This window comes from Canis lupus, chromosome 13 (genome assembly GCF_011100685.1).
Source record: "Canis lupus familiaris isolate Mischka breed German Shepherd chromosome 13, alternate assembly UU_Cfam_GSD_1.0, whole genome shotgun sequence".
In the NCBI taxonomy this organism is placed as follows: domain Eukaryota; kingdom Metazoa; phylum Chordata; class Mammalia; order Carnivora; family Canidae; genus Canis; species Canis lupus.
In genome coordinates, this window is record NC_049234.1 from 36395236 (window position 1) to 36420571 (window position 25336).

General features: G+C 58.9%; 1 protein-coding gene and 1 long non-coding RNA gene across 6 annotated transcripts in view; one reads left to right on the plus strand and one right to left on the minus strand.

The window, feature by feature from the left end:
* Positions 1 to 7710, minus strand: part of SLC45A4 (solute carrier family 45 member 4) — a 78559-nt gene extending 70849 nt beyond the window's left edge. For 2 of the 5 annotated variants that reach the window (XR_005368836.1, XM_038555640.1), the window contains exon 1: positions 5445 to 5576. Coding sequence is in view for 1 of the 5 variants with exons in the window: in XM_038555641.1 (XP_038411569.1) it covers positions 5445 to 5574 (130 nt within the window). In the remaining 4 variants the exon portion in view is untranslated. Of the gene's footprint in view, positions 1 to 5444; positions 5778 to 7598 lie in introns of those variants that run through there. The other 3 variants (XM_038555634.1, XM_038555641.1, XM_038555636.1) reach the window with 3 other exon arrangements.
* Positions 7711 to 17214: 9504 nt separating this feature from the next.
* On the plus strand, positions 17215 to 21787 carry LOC119874438. Its single transcript, XR_005368337.1, has 3 exons — positions 17215 to 17498; positions 18380 to 18820; positions 21227 to 21787. It is a non-coding gene; the product is annotated as an uncharacterized LOC119874438 (long non-coding RNA).
* The last annotated feature ends 3549 nt before the right edge of the window (positions 21788 to 25336 follow it).

The following is a 25336-nucleotide window of genomic DNA, read 5'->3' on the forward strand; positions in this document are numbered from 1 at the left end:
TTCAGGCTGCAACTCCATACCCCAAGGCTTCACTTCTAGAATCCATCCCGCACCAGATCTGAGCTCCCTCACACCCGAGTGCTAAAGGACGATGGAGAGGCCGCCCAGAAGCTCGGGCTCCATCCAGCAGAGGGTGGTGGTGTGCAGGGCCTGATGGGGAGGATTTTGTCCTCTGAACTACTGCAAAGGGTTTTAGAGAAGGCGCTCGAAGAACCACTACCAGTGCCTGTTATTCCAGCTCTGCACAGTGTGATTGCCTGGGAGCAGACTGGCATCTGAGTTGGGCCCCAGGTGATTGCAGGGTTTCTAGAACTGAACCCCTCTGTGCGGGGTCACCTGGGCGCCCCTGTTCACCTTCAGCAGCCCAAGCCTTTGTTTTAGGAGCCTGAAAGCTTGATTTCAGTATCAAGGCCCCAAATGTTAATAAAGTGTAAACAAGGGTCTGTGCTTGAGAGATCAATGGAGGGTCCACAGGAGGTCTGTCCCACCCTGTTCCCCACCAGGGTGGGTCAGGGGAAACCACAGGGCTCCTAGAACCTGATCTTGAAACTAGCTCCTATCTCTACCTAACTCTAGGAACAAAGGTAGTGCCTCACAATCTAAGGACCTGACTTGTCCCCAAATATTTACAAATCCAAATTCGTGGTGAGGCATTCTTAAGTGCATTCTTTCACAGCCGGCCCCGAGGACAGAAGACAGATAAAACTTGGGGTCAGCACACATTACCAAAATCCCAGGAGCTGGGCCAGTGGCTTCCCTTCTTCCCCTACGAAGCTGGATGAAGCCAGAGACCCCTTGTTACTTGCAGCCTCCCTGTGCATCATAAAACCACCGGGTAATACAAAGTTCTACAGTTCTCCATCCAAGGCACTTTCTGTTTCTGGGCTGACAACAGTAAACGCTTATGCTTTGAGAGCATCTCCAGCTCGCCTGAGAGAGGACCAGCCCAGGGCTTTCAAACAGTCTGAGTCTGAGGAAGTTCTCAGGGTACACATCCAGGCTTCTCAGGGAGAGAGGCCCCACCTCTGCAAACCCCAAGCAGGCAGGCGCCTCTGCAAGCCCAGGAGCCTCTCACCCACCCCAAGAGCCCTCACCCTAGTAGAGGAAAGCCAACAACACACCCTTCTCCTCCTCACAGAACACACGGACTATTGCTTCGAAAAAGCTTCCAGAAAGGAGACCAGCACAGCAGGCTCACCGGATTCCTGCTTGACAAAAACCTCTTCGGAATCCAACACCCAGCCAAGCAGTCTTTTCTGCTTCTAACACATCTTTCTGGAAAATTAAAATGTAACTCAAGGCACAATACTATGGGCTTAAATTTTAATCCGACCAAATAAAAAGTCAATGCCCCCTGGCTGAAACATACATGTTCCTGAGATGCATCATCTTCTGACCTTTAACCACCTAAGTCTAGGAAACATGCAATTAAATAGTAAACCTGGGTCAGCATTTAATGTCATAATTTAACGAAGTGGCAAATGCTCTTTACCGCTCCACCCACTGGGCGCAGTGACACAACTCAGCAGAAGCACTTTTGGGGTTGGTTCCCAGGTGGGATGCCTTTGAGACCGAATTTCTAGATCTCTAGGTCCCAGACACGACTGGCTGAGCTGTGGCCAGTGGGGGAAGCCTCAGCCTTCATTTTCCCTTCCGGCCCCACCAGCAGGAGGCATTCCTCTCAGGGAATGTTCCAGCAGCAAGGGCAGATCCCTAATTCCTTTAACTGCGCCCCCACTCAGCTCTTTAAGACATGCTGCTCCAACGTATTTGTATTTTGTGCATTTAGTAATCATGAAGATCAAAGACACACGCATGCTTCTGTGATCAATTCTGTATTGATAATTACAATGACACAAAGTGCTTCTGGATGGGGTTAACACAGCCAGCCTTATGACCACAGAAACGGCTTAAACTCCGATTTATACACACTTGTGTCACGAGTGTGAAGATCAATGCAAGACTCTGACGTGTAAAGGCGTGTGATATTAGGCTAAAAGTCCAAGAGGGGAAAATGGAGCGATACAAGTTGAAGGAAAAAAAAAAAAAAGATGCACATGTTACAACCGTTAACATGCTCATTTTTCAAAGGGTGATTAGTGGATTATCGAATCAGTAGTGTACTTACTCGAACTGGATCCTTTACAAGAGCGGTCTGATTGTGAACGTCTATGTCCACATGTACACTACACCAGAAATTACATCCAATTCTCAGCTACTTAAAATCAGCAATAAGCTCAATGTCCACTTAGAAATGCACCCAGTTTCCAGAGTCATTTTACAGAACATGAGCAGAAACGCCTGAAGATCTCGGCAATAAAACTCTCAAAGACCCGTCATCTAACCAGTCGCGATGAAGAATGTGCTCCCCGCCCCCCGCCTTATTATGTCCAGTGAACCCTGGATCAAGACTCTTGGTGTAAACCAGCAAAACCCCTCCCTCAAAATAATTGGTGGAAAAATATTTCCTTCCCATTTTAAAGCAAAAATCATACTCTTTTGGATAAATAGATTTTCCTACAACGATGACTAAAATGTTGGCAACGAGAGGCAGAGTATTTGCTGCTTTCTGGCCTTGCAATGTCCAACCAATCGCTCAAAACGGAGATAAGATTTTATGTCGAGTACAGTGACCACTACACATCTGGACCACATAAACCACGCTGTCCCAGCTCCTCCTCCTGGTCGGCTGGTCTGAGGGTCTGCTCCGTATCCTGTCTTTACAATGGGAAGCATTTGGTGGCCAATTCATCTGGCTCCAGATTCAGAGGCAGAACCCCGGGGAGAGACCCTCAAGCAACCCCCCCTCAAAAGCAAAACCGCGGAGAAACAGCCACACCGCGGAACCCCAGGTCAGGAGGTACTTTTTTGAATGCAGCAAAAGCAAGCACCCCCCGGGCACGGGTTCAGGAATGCAGTTTTCCTCTCCCGCCAGCAAAATCCTTCAACAGGTTTGGGAGGATGAAAACCCCAACGACCTCGGTCTGAACAATGCTTCCCTCACCTGGGCTTCGGGCCAAGCAGAGGTGGGAGGGCAAGGGAGCGCTGCTCTCGGTAACTAGAAAGGGCTCTGCAAACCCCTCCAGTGGCAGGGGTGGCGGCACCCCACCTGGGGAGGGGAGCGGCACCCCCAGGCCTAGCCCAAGGCGCACCCTCCTGGGGGTCCCCTAGAGTCCACCGCTCACCTGAGGCCCCAAATCAGCACAACAGAGCTGAGCCCCCCCCCCCCCCCCCGTCCCAACTCCGTGGGTCTGTGTCCTTTCCCACAGCCTCCCTCACGCTGCCTGCCCACCGGCGAAGGTGGGAATGCCACCGGTCCCCCAGTCCCCACGCCACCGGTCCCCCAGTCCCCCCGTCCCGGGCTGCAGTCGAGGGCCCCTGCAGGAACGCCGGGCTTCAAAGGAGCTCCATTCGTGACATGAAAACACTAAGTGGATTACGCTGTTGCCCTCGAAGTCTGTGGACGTTTTAATCTTCTTAAAATGTCTCCTCTAAAAGTCACTTGCCAGGGAAGGAGGCTCACAGATGCCGTTAGGCCCCCTCTAAATGTTTCCAGTGTCACCGCTACCCCACCGGCAGCGGGTTGGAAGGAACTCTCTCTCGTGCACACTGGTCAAGTCGGACTTTTGGCAAGCCTCCTCCTGATTTAGGGCCGGGAAGCTTCCTTTGCGCGCACACAGTGAAAAGATCCACAATCCCCCAGTTCCCTCCAAGTGCCGTATTTCACAAAGGCTTAGCATTTGATACCTTTAATGAAAAAAAAAAAAAAAAAAAAGCCACTCGAAGCACATTTTGAAAGTTCCACGTTTAAAAAGATCCTTGTTCATTGATTTTGGTGGGGTGATTAAGCTAATCTAAACAAGGGGGCCTTGTGTGGGCGCCCGTGGGGGAGGTGCGACGGGCCAGGCCTCGGCCGGTGAGCGACCCCCCCCCCCCCCCCCCCCCGGGCGGACACTGGCTGCTGGGGCTCCGGGGTCCTCTCCCACCCCCTCCTTTCCATGTGGCTGCTCTGCATCTGGGCGGCGTTTTCCCTCTGGTCAGATTTCCACTCCGCAAAGCGAAACGCTCTCAGGTTTCCTGGCTCGGAGCGGAGGCAGCCCTCCTAATGGGGCTTCACTGAATGCACCTTCATCAACACAAGTGTGTTGTGACAGAAATCTGGGGAGCCAGAGGCTACAGCCGCGGAGCAGCACCCTCCCCGGGAACACGGCTTCCAGCGCATTCCAGCTCCACAAATCACAGACGGGGCTCTGCCAGGGGTGTTCCCGAGGAGGGCACCGGCAATTTGGGGTTGTCTGCCACCTACGGCGCTCGCCAGCCACCTCACCCCGCGCCAGGCCGCGAGAAGCACCCCTAACGGCTCCGCGGGGGCTGGGCTCCAGGGGCTTGAGGGCCGAGCAGACGGGAGACGGGGCACAGGGTGCAGATGGGGGACAGGGACGAACAGGGACCCCGGAGACGGGGAGAAACAGCAGAGCCCAGACCCCGGCGCAGCCCCCCGCGCTTCTCCCCGCCATCCCTCTGACAACACAGATAAAACCAGTCCGGCATCAAGCAGCCTAATCGCTGACCAAAATACCTTCCTGGACTCCTTTCCTCCACCGGGGATGGGGGAGCTGCCGCTGCCGCAGCCCCTCCTCCCCTGCAGACCTGCAGGGAGGGATCTCCGGACTCGAAGAGGGCAGGGCCCCTTTCCCAGGCTCCTCCCGCCCCTTCCCAGCTCCCCTCCTCTCCAATAAGCAAAGTTGAAGAACAGAAAGAGCCCCAGGATGTTGAAAGCTGCAAGCCACCTTGGAGCTCACCCAGTCCAATCTCTGCTCCGCTTTCCCCACGATGCGACAGGGGCCAAGGCTGCAACACTCTGGTCTGCAACGGAAGCAGGCACTACGCTCGCCACCACCACCCCCACCACCCCCACCGAGCGGGTGGGCAGCCTCCCCTGGGGGGCACCCAGGCCACGAAAAAGCACCACTAAATACCTAATATGCATTCCAAATGCATCTCAAAAGATCCACGCCTTTCCTTTACAGCTGCTGCCCATAAAAACAATTAGCCTGCAAGCGACTGAAATTCCTGATTTTTAAGACAATCTATTTCCCCACCCTCTCACCCGAGAGCACTTGAGATCTTGATCAAGCCTGGGTCTTTCCACCTGGGGCCTGCAGAGCTCCAGGCTACAGACGCTGCCACTACTCAACTTCAGGCGGATTCTGCAAAAATCTCCTCCCCAAGCCTAAAATAAACTCTTTTCATACTTAATTCGGATCTAGAAGAGCAAGGAAATTACTCATATTTTTTTAAAGGAGGTCAGGGATTACAGTTTCTGATACCCAACCACTTACTACACCTCTTAATCAATAAACCGATCCTTCCGGCTTTTCATTTTCTTCCCTTTTCTCTCCAAGCACAAAATGATAGAGAGGACAGATTGACCCACGCCCTACCTGTCTGTCTGTCCGTGGCCGGGGAGTGAGATGGTCGTAGAGAAGGAAAGTGCGGGGCACATACACATACCCCTGGCAAGATCCGACCTGGGTTTCTCCAGCAGAAACAGGCTTCGATTCTCACAATCATTTGACCCCACAACAACTGCTTCAGTCACTCATCCTCCAAACCCTCCTCCCTTCCCAGAGCCTAGGGCCAGGAGACGCCCCAATAACCACAAGCACCAAGGCCCCTTTTGCAGGAGTTGGCGAAGGTATCCGAAGGGGCTGGGTGGCTGGTCTGACCCATCAGCGCCCCCGTTGTAAAAACAAAACACTCTCCCCAGGAGATCCAGGGCCCCTTCCTACTTCTCCCTAGCAACCTTGCCCCTCCCCCCGCACCCCACCACTTTCTAGAATCTTTACAGATAATCTCACGAGAGGGCTGGGCTTTTTCCAAACCACCCGCCCGCCCCCCATATTCTGATAGGTCTCCCTCGGAAAGGCCAAAGTGCTCCCCAATAACCCGGTCAAGAGCAACACACCTTAGGGAGGAATGGGTTAAATTCGAGAACTCCAGGAGGAGGAGGAGCTGCTCTGCTGGGGGGGGGGGGGGCGGCTAAAGGGAAAACGGGGCTGAGATGCAGAGAAAGGTGCAGGGCAGGGGCTCCAACCTGGATGCACGGATGCACTGGCCCGTGTCCTCCGGGCACCAGCCTGGCCACGGGGGCTCAAGGTGCCTTCACAGGGACGGACTGGGGGCCATGCCCGTAAGACAGGCACGGCCCGGGGGGGCAGCTCGGAGCCGAGGTGTGCAGTACAGGATGGGCGTGCTGAGGGTGTGCGTGTGCAGGGGGGCGCAGGGGGGCAGGCCGAGACAGAGGGGGCCGGGCTGGACTCTCAGAAGTCGGGAGACGGATGGATGGATGGATGGAGGTTAGGCCGGCGGGGCGGGGGCGGGGGCGGGGGCGGGGGCAGGGCCGGGGCAAGGGCGCGAGGCTCCCCTCCGGGCAGAGAAGCGTGAGCGAGCGGGGACGGGGGGGGGGTGCCGGGAGGCTCCGGCAGGTGCAGCCCGGGGAGGGGGGGGCCCGGCGGGTGGGGAAGAGGAGGAGGAGGAGGAAGGGCAGGAGGAGGGGGGTCCCTCCCCGGGGACGAGGTGCCGGCGGGCGGGCGCGGAGCGGGCGGCCGGGGAGCCGGAGGCCGGGCCGCGCGGGGGGGGCGGGGGCGGGAGGCGGCAGGTGCGGGCGCCCAGGTGGGGCCCGGGCGGGCGGGCGAGGCGGCCGCTCACCTGTCTCCTCCGGCCGGGGCCGCGGGGGCGGCGGCGCGGCGGGGCGGCCGGGCCGGGCCGGGCGGAGGCGTTGGGGGCGCGGGGCCCCGGGCGCGGGGGCGGCGGCGGGGCGGCGGGGCGGCGGCGGGGCCCGGCGGCGGCTGCGGTCGGCCGGCCGGCCGGGCGGGCAGGGAGCGGGCGACGCGGGCGCGGACGGGGCGCTGCGAGGCTGCGGCCGGCGCGCGGGGACAACGCCGCTTTATCGGGTCGGAAACAGCCGCCGCGCGCCGCTTCCGCTGACGCAGCGCCGGCCTGCGCTCATGACTATGCAGCAGCCGCCGCGGGAGGCGGGGGCGGGGCCGGCCGCGCGCGCGCCCATTGGCCGCCGCGCGCCCCGCCCACCGCGCGGCCCCGCCCCCCGCCGGCCCGGGCCCCGCCCTCGGCCCCGCCCCCCGCCGCGTCCCGCCTCCCTGCTCGGGGGAGGGGCGTCCGCGCGCCCCCAGCCCCGGCTCCCCGCGCCGCCGCCCGCGCCCCTCCCCCGCTCACCTCCCCGCCGACGGCCCCCGGCAGCCTCGCCCCGCCCGGAGCTCGCTCCTCCCCGCCCGCTCCGAGCCGGATGGGGGGCGGGGGTCCGCCCCCAGGTGCTGCGGAGGACGCCTTCCCGGCCTCCCGCGGCGGGTCTCGGTCCTGGAACCCCTGCCAGGCGGTGGGCCGTCCCCCCGCACCCCATCCCGCGCCCCCTGCGCCCCCTCTAGGGAGTGGGGCAGGACCCAGGCCAGCCCGGGACACCGATCCCGCAGCGCTCCTCGTGCGCGAAGGCTACAGGCCCAAGGATGGGCCCCGCCCCCACCCCCACCCCCACCCCCACCCCGGAGGCGGGGAGACGAGGTCGAGGGAGGCAGCCTGACCCGCACAGACAGACGATCTTATGGGCCTCAGCCCAGTGCCCTCCTCGCCAGGGTGCAAGCGGCTGCGAACGAACCACCGCGCCTCTGAGAGCAACGCACGGATCCGTCCCCAGGGGCCTCTGGAGGGATCTAGAGGGATAGGGTGCACCGCACACCTTCCAGAACACTCAGGATGGGAAAATCCGACGATATCAAGTGTTGGTGAGGAAGTGGAGCAACTGGAACTCTCTCACACCGCTGGTGGGGGTGCAGGATGATGCCTCTGCTGAAGTCTGTGCACAAGCGCTCCCGAGGATGTGCAAACCCCGGGACCTCGCAGTGCCCCTTCCGAGATGGGTACCTGTGTGATCCTCCTTCTGTTCTCAGCAGCACTGTTGGTAATAACCCAACGTGGGCTGGGACCCAAATGGCCATCGACCATAGAACAGATATCTGGACTGCGTTCTCCTGTTGGTGCAGTGAAGGACCACATGGCTGTGGCTAATCTACACCCGCATACAGCACGGAGGACTCTCACCCATGATTTTGAAGAAAGAAAAGCCAGACCCCAAAGCATATAGGGTTCCATGTATGTAAAGTGGTAGATGTTCATATAGAAGTCAGGATAGTGGTTAACATTAAAGGGAGACATGCCAGAGCCAGGAAGAGGAAGCCAAGAGTGTCTGGGTGCTTAAGATGCCATTTCTTCATGTGGGGGCTGGTTACATGGGTGTGCATGTCATACTTCAGCGAGGGGTTAATAAGAACATCAGTGGCTGTGCATAAGGAGCCCAGCGTGGTCCCCGAGACGTGGTGTGTGCCTCATAACTATCTACCTCCTCTGTTGCGTTTTTGGCTCCTATGGCCGGAGGATGGAGGCAGAGACAATCCCAGAGATGCTGTGACGTTGGGCACCTTTTTTAATCTGTCAGAGCCTTCATTTGTAAATGAGCCTTCTAATAACACCTAGGTCACCAGGTTGTCATGGGGATTAAATGACTCGTTTTTTAAAAACTTGGTACAGTAAGGAGTACAGAGTAAGGACTTAATAACTTTAATTATTCCCTACACATCAAATGCTGCTACTTACCAAATCTACTTTATTTTCGTTCATTCAGCAACCGACTACCGAGTGCCTACTGTGTGCCATGTGCCCTGCCAGATGCTGGGACTAGAGCATCCGCCCTCCCATCTCAGGGATCCTTACAGCAGAACAGGAAGCACAGATGATAAAGGAATGCTTGCTGGTGGCTGCTGCCGGGAAGCCCAGCACAGGATCTGCTCCTTGGAGGTCAATGTTTCTGAAAAAGCAAACGAATGCGTGTACACAGGTGTCTGCACAAGCTTTCATGTGAATAAAATTTAAACATCAGATTAATTTACTTCTACAATCTGGAGGTTGACACAGAGAATGGGCAGAGAGCAAGGTCACCACACATGTGCGTGCGCAGGTATGTATGCCTGTGTGCTCGCACGCGTGCACGTGTGCATGAGGGTGGGTGGGGCAGGGCCACTCTGCCAGAGATCCCTCCTGGCCTCACCAGCTGGGGCCCTTGTCCCGCTGCCACTACCAAGAAGGGTGTCGGTTGTAGAAGGCGTGTTTGTGTTCCCCTAAAACTCATGGAGAAGCTCTCACCCAAATGTCAGGAGCTGACATTTGGAGGTGGGGACCTTTAGAGAGTTATTAGATTATGAGGCTGGAATCCTACTGATGGATTAGGGCCCTTATAAGAAGAGACAAGAGAGGGACACCTGGGTGGCCCAGCGGTTGAGTGTCTGCCTTCAGTTCAGGGCGTCATCCTGGGGTCCCGGGATCGAGTCCAGCATCGGGCTCCCTGCATGGAGCCTGCTTCTCCCTCTGCCTGTGTCTCTGTGTCTCTTGTGAATAAATTAATAAATCTTTAAAAGAAGTAGAGACAAAAGAAAGCTCCTTTCCTATCCTTTTGTGTACCTGCACCAAGGAAGGCCGGATGAGGAGGCCGTCCCCAGGACCCAAGCACGCGGGCACCCTGATCTAGGATTTCCCAGCATCCAGAAGTGTGAGAACTAAGTGTCAGATGTTTGAGCTGCCTGGTCTGCGTAGTCTTGCCACAGCAGCCTGAGGGTAAAATATGTCTGTAGCTCGTGCCCACTTCCCTCCAACCGCCAGGGGTTGGGGGAGGAGGGACGGGCTGCAAAGCCCTACAGCTTCTCCTCACTCCCTCCTTAACCACAGACACCACCCCCCCCAATCCTGTGAGGACAGAGCTTGACCTGTAGGAAGCCCCCTTGCCCCAGACTCAGAAAGACCTGGACTCTGGCCTGGCTCCAGAGCAGGGCGTGCCTGGGCCCGTACCTGTCACAGGTGTGCAACCTCAGAAGCACTCTGTGACTGGTTGAAAGCTCTGCTGTGACTGTCTTTAAATTCTTTTTTTTTTTTTTTTAAGATTTTATTTATTTATGAGAGACAGAGAGAGAGAGAGGCAGAGACACAGGCAGAGGGAGAAGCAGGCTCCATGCAGGGAGCCCGATGTGGGACTCGATCCTGGGTCTCCAGGGTCACGCCCCGGGCTGAAGGCGGCACGGAACTGCTGAGCCACCCAGGCTGTCCTGTCTTTAAATTCTTAATTTCTGGGGTGCCTGGGTGGCTCAGTCCGTTGAGCATCCGACTCTTGGTTTCCGCTCAGGTCATGATCTGGGGGATGGACCCCCCCCCATGTGTGGGCTCCTGCTCAGTGGAGAGTCTGCTTCCCTTCTCCCTCTGCCCAACCACCCCCCCGCCGCTCAAGTACACTCTCTCTCTCTCTCTACCTCTCTCTCTCTCTGAAAAAAAATACATAAATCTTTTTTTTTAATTTTCATTTTTTTAAAGATTGTATTTATTTATATTCATGAGAGACACAGAGAGACAGAGACACAGGCAGAGGGAGAAGCAGGCTCCCTGTGGGGACCCCGATGTGGGACTCGATCCCAGGACCCCGGGATCATGCCCTGAGCCAAAGGCGCAGATGCTCAACCACTAAGCCACCAGGGTATCCCTTTAAAAATTCTTAATTTCTGGGATGCCTGGGTGGCTCAGCGGTTGAGCATCTGCCTTCAGCCCAGGGCGTGATCCTGGAGACCCAGGATGGAGTCCCACGTCAGGCTCCCTGCATGGAGCCTGCTTCTCCCTCTGCCTATGTCTCTGCCTGCCTCTTTCTGTGTCTATCATAAATAAATAAATAAAATCTTTAAAAAAATAAAAATTCTTAATTTCTAACAAATTATGGAGCCCATCCTGCATCCTCATTTGTCAGCACAGTGACCCCTGGGACACTCGAGGGAAGCCAGAAGCCAGGGCATGACATCTCCATCCCTTCTGCGACCTTGTCTTGTCCCTACCTCACCTGGGGTCCCTTGGAGCAGAGTTGTGTCCTTCCTCATCCATGGACCCCCGGGGCCTAAGAACTGATAAAATGGTAACCTTGACCATTTTCAGAGACTTGCCAGGATTTTCCCCCTCCAGGAAGCCCGCCTTACAGGAGTGAGTGGCTCGTTCCCAGGAGCTCTGAGGCACTCTGCCCCTTCATAGCTCATTCCCGACTGTAATTGGGCACGTCTGTCCCTCTGGTGGTCTGCAAGCCCTGCCCACGGGGCTGGCACCAGGTCAGGTCCATTGCTGTGTCCCAGGGCAGCCCACAGTGGGGCTGCAGACACGTTTGCAGGTAGCGGGGACAGAAAGAGAGAAAAGGCACCTCTTAACGAGGGCCCCTGGAGAACCACTGCAGCGTCCACAGAATCCTGAAACCATGTGAAGCCACCTTGGCCAGGCACTTGCTGGACGCCGGACCCAGCGCTCTAGGGGTTCCCCGCAGTCCCACGCCTCTATGGCTCCAGAGCTTTCGTGGTCATCGTGTGACCCCACCAGATTGAGGACACCTGCAGAAGGCACGAGGCCCCTGTAACCTTTGGCACCCCGGACCCTGGCACCGGGAGGCAGAGAGGACAGGAGTGCTGGCCTGGGAGGGCAGGATTTGGGGCAGGTCAGGGTTGGGGAAATGGAAGGGAATCAGCAGAAAGGTTTGGGGCCGGGGGTCACAGGGCCTGGGTTTGAACTTTGACCTCGCTGTAAATAAGCCTCAGCCTACGAAGTGGAATGGACCTTACCTGGAGAGGGTGGAAGTTGTGAGCACAGACATGCCCTTGCCTGCCTGGGCTGACATCCTGGCCCTGCCACTCACCAGCCTGGTGACCTTGGACGGGTCACCTCGGCTCACTGGACCTGGGTGTCCTTAGCCCCCTGAAGGACAGAGGGAGAGCACCTGCCTCACTGGGCTGTTACTGGAAATGGATGAGTTCGCATCTGTAGAGGCCAGTGAGTGCCATCTAAGTGGCTGATAAACAGTGACCTTCAAGTTCCCAGGGCTGGACAGGGCAGGGGGTGGCCTGTGTGGAACTCAGCTACCTGGGACCACTCAGCTTCACTGTTTTTACCAACAGCAACCTGGCTCATCACCGAGGGCCTACTGTGCACCGGGCCCCTCCTAGGCCTCACTGGTCCCTTCAGAGATCTGACCTGAGCCCTCCGCTGAGGCTGCAGTGTGTACCCAGTGCAGCCTGCAGACAGAAGCGAGTGTAGAAGCCAAGACCGCGGTCCTCAGGGGATGCTTCCTCCCATCCTTTGCAAAGCTCTCCTTCCTTTTTAAGCAATAACACTTTTTTTTTTTTTTTTTTTTTTTTTAAGATTTATTTATGTGACAGGCACCTGGGTGGCTCAGTCGGTGAAGCATCTGCCTTCAGCTCAGGTCAGGATTTCAGGGTCCCGGGATGGAGCCCCACGTTGGGCTCCCTGCTCTGCAGGGAGCCTGCTTCTCCCTCTACCCCTCCCCCTGCTCATGCTTGTTCTCTCTCTCTCTGAAATAAATAAATAAATAAATAAATAATTTTTTATAAAAAAATTTATTTCATAGAGAGAAAGAGAGCATTGCTTGGGGTGGGGGGCAGAGGGAGAGGAGAGTCTGAAGCAGACTCTGCCCTGGGTGCAGAGCCCAAGGGGCTCAGCGTGGGGCTCAATCTTATGACCCTGAGATCACGACCTGGAAACCAAGAGTTGGATGCTTAACCGACTGTGCTGCCCAGGCGCCCCTGAGCAATAACACTTTCTAAAACAAACTCTTGCAAAACCCAGTATTTCAATTAGCATGCTCAGTTATCAGCAGGTATTCTGAGCCGGGCCTGATTCCACTAGTTCTCCCGGTCTACCTGACGGCGCCCTCCTTCCCTGCTCCCCACTTTCTTGAGAGTTTAGGTGTGATGGAGAGAGCAGAGAGCCCAGGGACAGATTTCCAGCCCTGCCACTTCCCGCAGTGTGACCTTGGGGGAAATACCTCATCTCTGTGAGTCCCCAGGCAAAATGGAGAGGATGGGCCCCCCAGAGTGGAGTGCAGACTTCCTGAGACACAGGGTCCTATAGGTCCCAGACCTTAGAGCAAGGCCGAGCACCCCAGGTGCCCATGATGGGACGTGAGGCCTGATAGGACCAGGCCTGCCCAGGTGTCCTGAGCAGTGAATGGCCTTCAGAATAGCCTCAGTTCCAGGGGGACAAGTCTATGACAGGACCTCCAGGCACTGGAATTGGCAAGAGAGCAGCAGGCTGCGTGGGGCGTAGAAGTGCCTGGGGTCAAAAAAAAAAAAAAAAAAAGAAGTGCCTGGGGTCCCACAGCTTCTCAGGGGTCTGTGGCTACCCAGAGCCATAGAGATGTCTGGGGTCATACAGCACCCAGAATCATAAAGATACCTGGGGACGTACTGTCATGCAGGGTCATACAGCTGTCCAGGTCGTGCAGCCACCTGAGCTCCTACAGACGTTCCAGGTCATGCAGCTTCCCGAGGTTGTGCAGCTTCCCGGGGTCATATGCCTATGCAGGGTTATACAGCTTTCTAAGGTATGGTTTCTCAGGGTCATCTGGTTACCTGGAGTTATATGGCTGCCCAAGGTCATACGGCTTACCAGGGTCATATGGCTTCTTGGGGTCAATATGGCTTCTTAAGGTCATAGGGCTTCTTGGAGTGATACAATCACCTGGTGTCATATGGCTGCCTGGTCATAGGGCGCCCTAGGGTCGTATGTCCACCTAGGGTGATACAACTACCTGGGTCATGTGGACACTGGGGCCACTGTGTGTCTTCAGAAGAGGTTCAGGTGGGGAGCCCTGGGTGGCTCAGCAGTTTAGCACCTGCCTTTGGCCCAGAGCGTGATCCTGGAGTCCCGGGATCGAGTCCCACGTCGGGCTCCCGGCATGGAGCCTGCTTCTCCCTCCTCCTGTGTCTCTGCTTCTCTCTCTCTACGTCTATCATAAAATAAATAAATAAATCTTTAAAAAAAAAAAAAAAAGAAGAGGTTCAGGCTTCTTCTAGGCCATCCTACATCCCCAGTGTCCTGGGTGACCCCACCCCCTCTCAGCCTTCGTGTCCTTATCTGTGCGGTGGACAAGACATCTGTGCCTGGGGGACAGGGCAGTGAGGAGCATGAGGAAGGGTTGCACAGAGGCCTCGTGGGCACCCAGGCCAGGCCGTGCTCAGTGAGTGGCTGTGACCCTGGGGAGACCAGCTGTGGCCCTCAGCACAGCACTGACCTTCCCAGCCGGGGCAGACCTGCAGGGTTTCCACACGGAATGGGGGAGGGCCTTCCAGCCTGGGAGCGGCAGGTGCCAGGGAATGCCTGGCCAGCTTGTCCGGGACCAGATGAGGAGGGTCGGGCGGGGGAAGGCCTCAAGTGGGGATGGGCTGCAGGGGACAGCAGGTTCCCCCCGCCATCCCCACCATCCAGGGTCTGAGGAGAGGGCACATGGTAAGTCTCTGTGCTGTGCCTTCTCTGTGGTTGTCTTACATGCTACCTGCAGTTCCTGGAGGAAGTGGCTCCTGGGCCCACCGGCCTCCTTTAGAGGGGACCCAGGAGTCCTGGAATGGGGACAGCTGGGGGCCAGCCTCCTTGGGCTCAAGCCCCAGCTTCATCCCTTCCTTGCCGGCTGCACATGGCGCACCTTGCTCAAAAGGGCCCCACGTTTGGTTTCATGCTCTGCCAAATGCTGTTTTGTAATCGCTAAGAGCTTATTGATGGACCAGGATCCCCGTTTCTTCGTCTGACGCTGGCCTAAAAATTATGCAGCTGGGCCCAGCTGCCAATGAGTCTCTTTGCTGCTCTGTGCCTTGGTTTCCTCATCTGTAAAATGGGTGCACAAGTTCAGGCCTGGCTTGACTCAAGAGCCCGGGCCATGGGGGATGGCACTGTAAGGGACGGAGCACTGACCAAGCCCTGCACACGGCACTTGGGTGCACTTCTGCTGGAAGAGGAAGCCGAAGTGCAGAGATGTCAGGTGGCAGGCCTGCTGTCATATGGCAGGTAAGTAACCGAGCTGGGACTTGAACCCAGGCTGCCTGGCTCTGCGTCCTTGTGCCCTCTGACCAAGGTTGAGGGCTTGCGAGGAGCTCCTGGCCCATCAGAGTGGGGAGGCACTGCGGCATCTGCTCTGCACTGTGAGTGCACCTGCCAGCACAGTGAGGGAGGGAGGGGGGCAGAGCCAGGCTCCCTTCAGCCCAGCCGGGAACCAGATGACCAGGGTGACCTGGAGACGAGGCAGGGAGCCAGCTGCCCTGGCAGGTGGCAGGGTGGGGCGTCTAGCAGAACTTCTCGGAGTGAAGGGTGAAAGCAGGTGATGCATGGGGCCACCCCACCCACGGCCCAAGGCATAGGCCCCACCTGCTGACGTCAATAGTGCACAGTGGGCCCCTGGGCTGCTCCAGCTCAGTGGCAGCCCTCAGCCCAGCCTCGACTCAGGACTCTCACTGGCACCCCTGCTTGGATGGCAGCACCCCCGGGCCGACCCTCTGACCTCCTGCCTTTGCTCACACTGTTCCTCTTTCCAGCAGTGTCGTTTCTCCTCCTTGGGGCACCTCCTCCAGGAAGCCTTCCAGACCACACAAGTGCATGGTAATTCCTGCCTCTCCCCCAGCGCACACCAAAAATAAAGCCGGGCTTTGATTGTGCCTTGAATCACCATTTACAGAGCAATGTACACTTCACAAAGTATTTTTCTGTCCGTGTCTCACTGAACCTCACAGGAACCCTAATGGGGTCAGATGAGTTTTGTCCCCGTTTTGCAGATGGGTACCCAGGAGGCAAGGGGAGGGTGTGAGCTCACACAAGGGTGCAGTTGCACCCGTGCCAACCCTTCCCGAAAACTGCCTGGGTGCCAAGGGCTGCCCCGTGTTTCCACACAGTTGTTTACTCAATAACCATTGACTGAGCACCTACTCTGTGCCAGCCGCCGACACAGATGCTGTGCCAGCAGCACCGAGAAAACAGACCAACACAGTCCCTCCTCCTGCAAGCCGCGTCCTAGGGAGAAGAGACCGTGCACGGCAAGTCAGGTGGTGAGTGAGGTGGTGACAGGTTCTGTGCAGACCAAGAAGTGGGGGGAAGCCCGAGGGGGGCATCAGGCAAGATCGCAGGTGAGGGGACTTGGAGAAACCTGAAGGAGGGAAGGGACAGCCCCAAGGATGTCCACCCCGGAAGCCAGACTGTCTCCCATGGGGGGCCGGGCTGTGCCCCTCTGCCCCCACCCTGAACACGCCCCGAGGAGGCCCCTGCTGCAGCTCTCCCCGGCCCTGCCTGCTGGGCCCTCTCCCTTGCCCCGGCCACCAACCCTGCACCCCTCTCGGCCATGCAGGATGGTCTCTGTCCTGCTTCGTTGGTCCCCGGGGCCCAGGGTTGCCAGGGCCGAGCCTGGCACAATGCAGGATCAGGGAACGAGGGGATGTGGAGGCAGGGGGCAGATGCCGGCCCTGCTCACAGATGCCCCTTTGCCGGGGTGCAGGGTTCGGATGCTTTACAGGAAGCAGCCCCCCCCCCCCCAGGCCACGCCAGTTAGAGCCACCCTTTAGAAGTGAGCCCAATGCGCACACCCTGGCCCCGCTGCCCTCCTGAGGGCGTACACACCTGCGCATGCATCCACGTGGTCGTTCCTCCAGCAAATAGTACAGGCTGTCCGTGAGGTGCACAGGTGTGCACCACACACACCGAGTCCTCACTCTCCGGGAGCTTCCATTCTGGTGCGGAGACCTAGCAACCAACAGTGATGGCTCCAAACACCAGCAAGAAAAAGCCGAGGAGTGGCGGGAAGGGGAGCTGCCACCCACAGCCGAGTCGCAGGAAGCCCCCTGAGTGGGGTGAGGGGGGTCTGGGCGTCGGAGGAGCACAGCAAACTTTACAGGGGGGAAGCAGGGCAGGGAGCCCCCAGGGTGCTTCGGTGACAGTGCAGGGGGCCCCATAGGTGACGGTGAGCCGGGCAGTGGCTCGATTCTGCATCAACACCCAAGCCACAGGCTGACTGCGGGATGGGACAGGGCAGCGGAGTCATTACTCGCCGTGAAGGTGTGTCTAAACCTCCTTCAGCCTCAGTTTTCTCAGCTTTGAAATGGGGTGCTCGGACCCCAGTGCCCAGGCGCTGATGAGAAACCCCAGAAAGTGTGGGTGGGGAGTCCGCCTCCGGTCATGCAGGCAGCCTTGCTGTGGCCCCCTCAGTACTCACACTGGGCTGGGCTCGTAATAGGTGCTGCACAAACTGTGGTTTCTTTAAAAAAAAAAAAGTGGGAGGGAATAATCCTGAAGCCAAAAGCAATGAAGTGCTAATGGAATGTCATTTGAATCAAGGTGTTGGGCGGCTGCCTGTGGCAGGGTAGGTATTGTCTGACCTTGAGGTGGGAAAGTCCAGGCGAGGTTGCTGGGGGTAACCGGAGTCCAGAGCCAAGAGCGGCAGGCTGCACAGAGGCCTGACCCCATTTTGCAAGGCAGTGGTGCCAGGAGGCCTGTTTTCCATGGTGTTCGCTGACTCCTCCAGCTCCAAGGAGCTCTGAGTGTTTGGGCCATGTTCCCAGGGTCATCCCCCTAACAGCATGCTGGAGGTGAGGAGGGAGCAGGAGGGGCGGCCAGGCCAGCTGGGAAGGGTGGAGGGAGGCAGCAGGTGCCAGGGAGAGGTGCATGGCTCAGTCTCTCCCTAACCTGTCGTCCTGGGGAACCACTCCCAGGCCCACCTCCGATCTGGGTTCAGAGCTGGGGGCCAGGGTGGAACTCGGCTGAGACCTCTTTCTTCAGGCTGCTTGGTAAGGAAGGGGTGGGGCAGACAGATATAAGGGGGTCATGACACGACTAGTGCACGGGGCCAGGCTCAGTCACAGAGCAAACGGTCAGCATTCAGTCAGTTAAACTAGAGCCAGTGAGAAATTGACGGTAGGGTCAAGGCTTAGTATGCGACAAGGGTCAGGATTCAGTGCCTGACCGAGGTTATACCTCTAAATGTGAACAGGGCTCAGGGCTCAGTGTGTGACTAGGATCAGGACTCAGAGTGTGACCAATAAGAGGGCTCAGAGTGTGGTCAGAGTCAACATCCGTGTGTGGCCAGGATCAGGTTACAGTGTGTGACCAGGACTAGGGCTCAGTATGTAAGTAGGACCAGGACTCTGTGTGACCAGGGTCAAGGTTCAGTGTGTGATCGAGATCAAGACGCAGTTTGTGTCAAGGGTCAAGCCTCAGTCTGTGAACAAGGTGAGAGTTCGTTCTGGGACGGGGATCAAAGCTCAGTGTGTCACTAGAACTCCGAGCTCAGCGTGGATCAGGGTCAGTCTGTGGGTGGGATCAGGACTCAGCAGGGGGCTGGAGCTCTTAGGCCGGTGGGGCAGCTCTAAGCCTGCGGTGAGCTCAGGGCTCATGAGTCTCTTCTCTGCAGTTTAGCCCCATTCATCTTTCTCTCTCTTTTCATTCACTAATCACGTGCTCTGTGTTCTAGGCGCTTCGGACTCAAGGCTCCGTCAGCTGCAGTCCCAGCCCTGAAGGGACCTCCTCCTACGTCCCAGTTGGTTCAGTCAAGTCTCCATTGTACAAGACAATCCCCAGGAAGGACCAGGACATATTTCTGCCCCAGGAGTAGAGGCTTACTGGAGAAGGCTTTGAGCCGGGTTCCATTCCAGCGGAGGCTGGGGGGCTGGGGGGCCCAGAGCACGGGGGTCAGGCGGCCAAAGTGAGCACTGGCCAGCGTCAGGCCATAGCAAGGGAGCATTTCGGGCCAGGCTCATGGGGGCAGGGAGCCACGGTGCACGGCCCGGAGGCGGCCCCAGCCGGTTCCCGCCAGGTGACAGAGGACTGCTTTGGCGAGCACTCCCTGCCCCGGAGGACACCCACCTTGGGAGGACCAGATGCAGCAGACACGGGGAAGGAATGAGTGCTGGAGGTGACAAGCATGGCTGATGGGCGAGGGAGGGTGGGTGGAGGCCAGGGCACAGAGTGGGTGAGGGCACGGCCAGCCCGAGAAGGCCACGGTCAGCAAGGGCCCTGCGGTGGGGACCTGGGACACGGTAGGGCTCCGTGTCTGAGCGCTTGACCCACTGGCCTCCAGTACCCCTGCCCCCACCCCAAGCTGACAGGCCTCGGCCTTGGGGTCCCTCTGCTGTGCCCCAGCCCGGAGCAGGCGTGTGCAGGGTCCCTGGCCCCAGACCTCGGCTCTGGCATTGGTCCAGCCCACTTCACAGCACCCTTGGCAGAGCTGGAGTGTCACCTTCCTGGAGCACGATGGGACCAGGTCCTGGCCCTGCATAGCCCCCTGCCGTTCTACTGCTCCCCATCCTACCTCAGGCAGCCCCTGGGGAGGTGGGCTCTGGGAGTGACAGGCAGGTTGGCAGAGGGGTAGGGGCTGCTTCCCAGGCCGTGGACCGGAGGGGAGGGGGAGATCTGGAGGCCCAACAGCGGGGAGGCCGGGGGTGCAGGCAGGGTGGGGGCACAGGCAGGGTGGGGAAGCAGTGGGCTCAGAGGGGGAGGCCTGAGCCTGCAGACAGGACAGGGAGGCCAGGGGTGCAGGCAGGGTGGGGTGCAGGCAGGGTGGGGTGCAGGGAGGCAGAGGGCTCAGAGGGGGAGGCCTGAGCCTGCAGACAGGGCAGGGAGGCCAGGGGTGCAGGCAGGATGGGGGTACTTTGGGCCAGGGCCACACAACTACAACCCCTTGTTCCATCCTCTGAGAACCCATTTGTTGGACCGGGCGACCATTCCTCCCTTTGCTCATGTGGGGAAACCGTGACCCGGAGCGGCCCAGCCAGTGGGCAGAGCCAGCGCTGCTGTCTAGGCCTGTGACCCCGGCGTCCGAGCTCCGAAGCTCAGGAGCTTCCAGGGCCTAGAATGGAGCTAGTGCCGCTCAAGGCGACGGATGGGGGTGGGGGGGGCCCACGTGTGAATTCAGCGGCGGCTGGGCAATGGGGGGGCACCCCCCAGCACGCTGTCAGGCCCCCAGAGGGCCTTGCTTGCTGCCCCCACTCCTGCTGGGGACCTCACACCGGTGTGACCTGTCACTCTCACAGTGTCACCCGAGCCCGATCTAACAGCTGGCGTTTATTGAGCATTTACTCTGTGCTAAGCCCTTTTCATCCCTGCCTCATGGCCCCGCCATCTGGGGACCACGTTCTGATCACCGACTGATACGGAAGGAAGGTTGGGAGCCGTGGTGCCGGGGCCTGGCCTCTCTGCAGCGGTGACAGCAGATCCCTGACCCCTCTGTTCGTTGCCCCGGGCTGTCCTCAGGGCCAGGAATAGGGTTACCACCTCCTGCAGGGGTGGGGCGGGATGGAACGAGGCCCACCCGGTTCCCGCCCAACCTGCTGGGTTGGTTTGGCCCTGCCAGTGCCCCACGCCTGGGGAGCCTGCCCGCCGCCCTCTCCGCCCTCTCCGCCCTCTCCGCTGGCTGTCTCCAAGAGCAGGGACTGTCAGAGTCTGCTGAGGCCACCGCTGTGGCCACCGTGGGTGTGGGGCCATGGGACCCTCCTCGGTGTCCGGAGGGGCGCGGGTTCGAGAAGCTGGGCAGGGCTTCAAGCTGCCAGCCCCGTGAGTGAGCGCAGGTGTTCAGTGACGGGCGCGCAGGGCCCGCACAGCCCCGAGGCAGCCCCACTCAGGGTGCAGACGGCCCCGACTGCGACGTAGACAGGTCACATCGCTGCCCAGTGTTTTGGTTTCCACACCTGCTACGTTAGGCAATGAGCGTCTGTCCGAGAAGCCTGGCAGGAGACCGGGGTGAGGGCCGGCTAGCACCTGGCCTCAGTGGGCCTTCGCTCCCCACTTCTGGGTGGGGGTCAAAGGGCGTGGGCTGACATCAGGTGCAGACGTTTGTTCACGTCCCTTCCACACCCTGCTGGCCATGAGTCGGACAACCTGCTTCCCTCTCCGTGCCTTGGTTTCCCCACCGTCACAGCACGTGGCACTCACACAGATGGTGGGGAGCGTTCAATTCTCTGATGCCGTGGAGAGAGCCCGGTGCCTCGTTGGGGGTCCCCCAGGGCACGTGATAGGGATCCCTGTTCATATGCGCCCACTGCCCTCAGACCCGCAGGTAAACACACATGTGCATGCACAAGCATGTGCACACCCACGCGCTGTCCTCAGCCACCACGCACACGCACCTACACGTGCCCACAGCTCCAGCGCTGATGCCGTGCGCCTCTGGGAGCGCCTGCAGCCTCCCGTCCCACACAGCACACAGCACGCCTGTCCTGGCCTTTGCTCACACGCACAGCCTCTCAGGTCTTCCACGCCCGAGTCCCCAGGCACACCTCAGAGCTGTCACGGCACTTACTTGGCTTTGCCTTTCTGTCCTCAGCCCCGTTTCTGGATGCCTGCTTCTGGAGTTCATGTCTCCTGAGACTCAGCCCTGGGGCTGGGGGTTTGGGCAGCTCCAGAGAAACCGGAGCCCTCCTTCCTGGGCCCCAGTGGGGGCCCCCACAAGCTGAGGCCACCCCACCCCAAACCCGCAGGGTGCCCGCTGCTGGCAGGCTGATGCTTGGTTTGCCTTCTGCTAGCACCCTGTGGACCCCTGGGCCCAGAGGCAGCCCTGGGGGGGCTCTCCAGGGGCCCCTCCTTTTGGGGCACCAGGCTGCTCCTCTGCAGGGCATGCCCGGCCTCAGGCCCCTTTGACCACCTGGAATCCTGGTCCGACACTTAACCACCCTGAGACGTTGGCTCCCACCTGGGCCACAGGACCCGAGGGGAGGGTGTACAAGGTTGTTCACGGAATGACCTTCACTCCCATCCAAGTGCTAACCAGGCCCGACCCTGCTCACCGTCCGAGATCCGACGAGACGGGGCGCGTTCAGGGTGGTACGGCCGTCGACACAAGACGAAATCAGAGAGGGAGACAAACCATGAGAGACTCTGAACTCTGGGGAACACACTGAGGGGGGCTGGAGGGGAGGGGGGTGGGGGACGGGGTCCCTGGGTGACGGACATGGAGCAGGGCACGCGATGGGATGAGCACCGGGTGTAGCAGAAGACCGATGAATCACTAAACTACCTCTGCAACGAATAATACACTCTATGTAAATTAATTGAGTTTAAATTAAAAAAACAAAAACAAAACCCTACAAAGAAACAAGAGAACAAAACAACCAAACAAAACAGAAAAGGAACGCCTTCACTGAAGGAAGACTGTGACAGAGACCAGGATGAGACCTACACTCTTCATCCCCCTGCTGAGACACAGGCTCCTTCCAGAAGCTTCTCAGACTCCCTGCGGCTGATTCAAGGTTCAAGCATTGTGCCCTGGGACTCTGCAGCGTCCCACCCGCTGGAGCCACAGGGGTGGGGGGGTGGCCAGTGCGGGGCAGGATGGGGTCTAGGGCCACACCCAGGGAGGCCCGCAGGCGCTGCACTCGGAAAAGCCAAGAGGGAAGGACAGCGGCCCCAGGAGCCCCCAGGTCATGAGGCATGAGGTCCGCGGCTGAGCCGGCCGCCTCAGCCCCACCTCGGCCGCCACCACCTGGCTCAGAGCCTCACGTGGCAGCGCGGGACCTGCCACTGACCAGTACTCCCTCCCGTGGGCCCCATGGGCCCTCCCACCCTCCCGGCAGGAGGTGGAGAACTCAGAGAGAACGGCACCGGGGCCTTGACTGAGCTCCCGTGGGCTCTCCGATCTCCATGACTCAGTTTCTTCCTCTGTGAGATGGGGCAGGGTTGTGTCCTGCGGGCGAGGGTGCGGCCAGAGCACGCTGCAGTTTGTGTGACGAGGACTAGGGCTCAGGGAGCCATCCTGGCCCGGGGAGGGCGAGCCTGGGTAAGGAAGGGCCGCTGCATCAGTGGGCGCGGAAAGCATCCCCGCAGAAGGAACAGCAGCTGCAAGGGCACTGAGGCCTGGAGTCCTGCTCAAGGCCAGGCAGCCCCCTGGGAGTGAGGGAGCCTGAGTGAGGTGGGGTGGGGGTGCGGAGCAGGAGGGGGCCCTGGAGGGGCCGCAGTCCACACTTGGCCACCGTCCCAGCTGCTTCACGGGCCGGAATCTCCTGCCGGATGCCACCCAGCCCGGCCCAGCTCTCCCCACCCAACTAAGCCAAGACGCAACCTCATTCACAAAGGCTTCCCTCGCCACCACCAAGACCAAGAGCAGCGTTTGGGACCAGCGTGAAAATACTCCCGCTCGCCCAGGGAGCTCCCGAGAGAGGTGTCCCGGGGGCCTCTACTCAGCCCTGGGACTGGGGGGCCGGGAGGGGCAGCGGAGGGGGACTTGGGGTGGAGCCTGCAGCCCAGCCCGGCTCTGCCCTTCTCTGCCCGGCCCTGAGCCTGCTCCTCTGCCCGAGGCAGTCGGGCAGCCCCTCTGCCCCCGCGGAGAGAGGGGCCGAGGTCAGCAGAGCCCCAAGACTGAGGCTTCCCAGTCGCAGGCTCCTCACAGAGCTCCTTGGGCCACTTCCTGCCGAGATTCCGGCTCCACGCGTGCCAGGGGCACCAGCTCAGTCCTCCTCGCAGCCCGTGTTCCTGATGGGCATGCTGGGGACCCGAGCCCGGAGGGAAAGAGCATCGTGGCCCCGGAGTGGGACGGTCGGGAAGACAGGTGCCAAGACTGCTCTGCAGGCAGGGCTGGCCCTGCGCCCATCTGTGGGAGGTGTCACCCGGGACCTGGGGAAGAAACCGATACCACCCTGGGCACCCACAGCCAATTAGTCGAGGAGAAGGAGGAGGGGGGAGGAGGAAGAGGAGGCTGTTGCAAGGGCCCGGATTTTGAAATTTGACTATGACAACCACCCTAATGAACTCGATTCACCCACAGCCGGGGATCCGCCTTTTCTGGAGCCTGAAGCCTCCCTCCCTGAAGGCGACCCTGCAGCACCTCGTGGGGACCTGGCCCACTTCTTGACCACCGAGGCCTTCCTCGGCTGTGACATAGGGTGCTGAGGCTTTCCTCCTGGGAGGGTCATGGCTCAGATTGTATCTCCATCCTCAGATTCATAGGCTGAAGTCCCAGCCCCCAGGAGCCCAGGGCGGGACCGTATTTGGGGACGTGGCCTTTATGGAGGTGACTGTATTAGTGAGCTCCTGCGGAGGGGGGGTGCTGGTCCGCCTTGACCGGTGTCCTTGGAAGACAGGATATGTGGATGCAGGTGTGCCGGGGGGCCGCCATGTGGACGTGGGGACGGCTGTCTGTCCACTAGCCGAGGGGACAGGTTTGGACCGGGCTCTCCCTCAGGGCCTCACAAGGAGCTGGCCTGCCGGGCACTGACCTTGGATCTGGATCCGCCCCCGACAGGGGACAGGAAACACTGGGTCCTGCCCCGCCTGTGGAGCTTGTTACAGCAGCCCGAGCAAACTAATACGGGCGGCTGTTCAGATCATTCAGATTCAAGTAATGAAGTGCCAGGCACGGTTGGCAGATGCGGGCCTCACTCAGTGTGGGCGATTGCATTAATATTAAAAAGCACATCACACTTCTTGGCAAAATAAAACAACTGCCACGACCCAGGGTGCCGCAGCTGGGGAAGCAGCCCTCACGGGGCTCTGCGTGGCTGGGCAGGGAGCCCTGGGCAGCCCGGGGTTAGGAGCCCAGACAGAGCACCGGCAGGATCTGAGCTCAGCACAAGGCTCGGGCTCTGGAAACGGTTCTAAATTCACTGCTCCGTTCCCAGGGGTGGCTGCCTCCATGACCTCCATACCTAGGTGCCTCCTACCAAACCTCTTCAAGCCCAGGGCCGCAGGGTGGCTGGGGGAGGTGGCCAGTGGAGTGTTGAGGAAGAGGGGACACTCCAAAGGGGGAATCTGGAAGGGCATTCGGGCAAAGGGAGTGGCTTGTGCAAAGTCTCAGGGGCAAGGGGATGGGCGCGTGAGGTGGGGCGAGCATGAGAAATGACACTGGGTCAGGACCACAATCCACTGGGCATGAGGGCCTTTGAGCAGGAGAGGTAGGGAGCTGATTTAGATTTGGAAAGCTCCGTCAACTGTGTTCCCCGCTGGGGATTGGATGCCAGCCACAGAATTCACTTTATTTTTTATTTTCTTTATTTTTAAGACTTTATTTATTCAACAATAAGAGGGAGAGAGAGAGAGAGTGCGTGCACAAGCAGGAGGAGAGGTGAAGGGAGAAGCAGACTCCAGCTAAGCAGGGAGCCCGACATGGGGCTTGATCCTAGGACCCCGCGATCATGAGCCGTAGGAGACGCTTCACTGACTGAGCCACCCAGGCGGCCCCACAGGAGTCACCTTAAAGTCTCTGGTTGGTCATGTTATAAAAAGAAAAAAGAAATGGGTGCAATTTTTTTTTTAAAGATTTGTTTATTTTTGAGAGAGAGAGATTAGGAGCAGAGGGAGAGCAAGAGTGAGAGTGAGAGGGAAAGGGACAGAGACAGAGAATCTCAAGCTGTGGAGCTGACTCCCTGCTGAGCACAGAGCCGGATGCAGGGCTTGATCTCATGACCCCGAGATCGTGACCTGAGCCATAATCAAGAGTTGGACG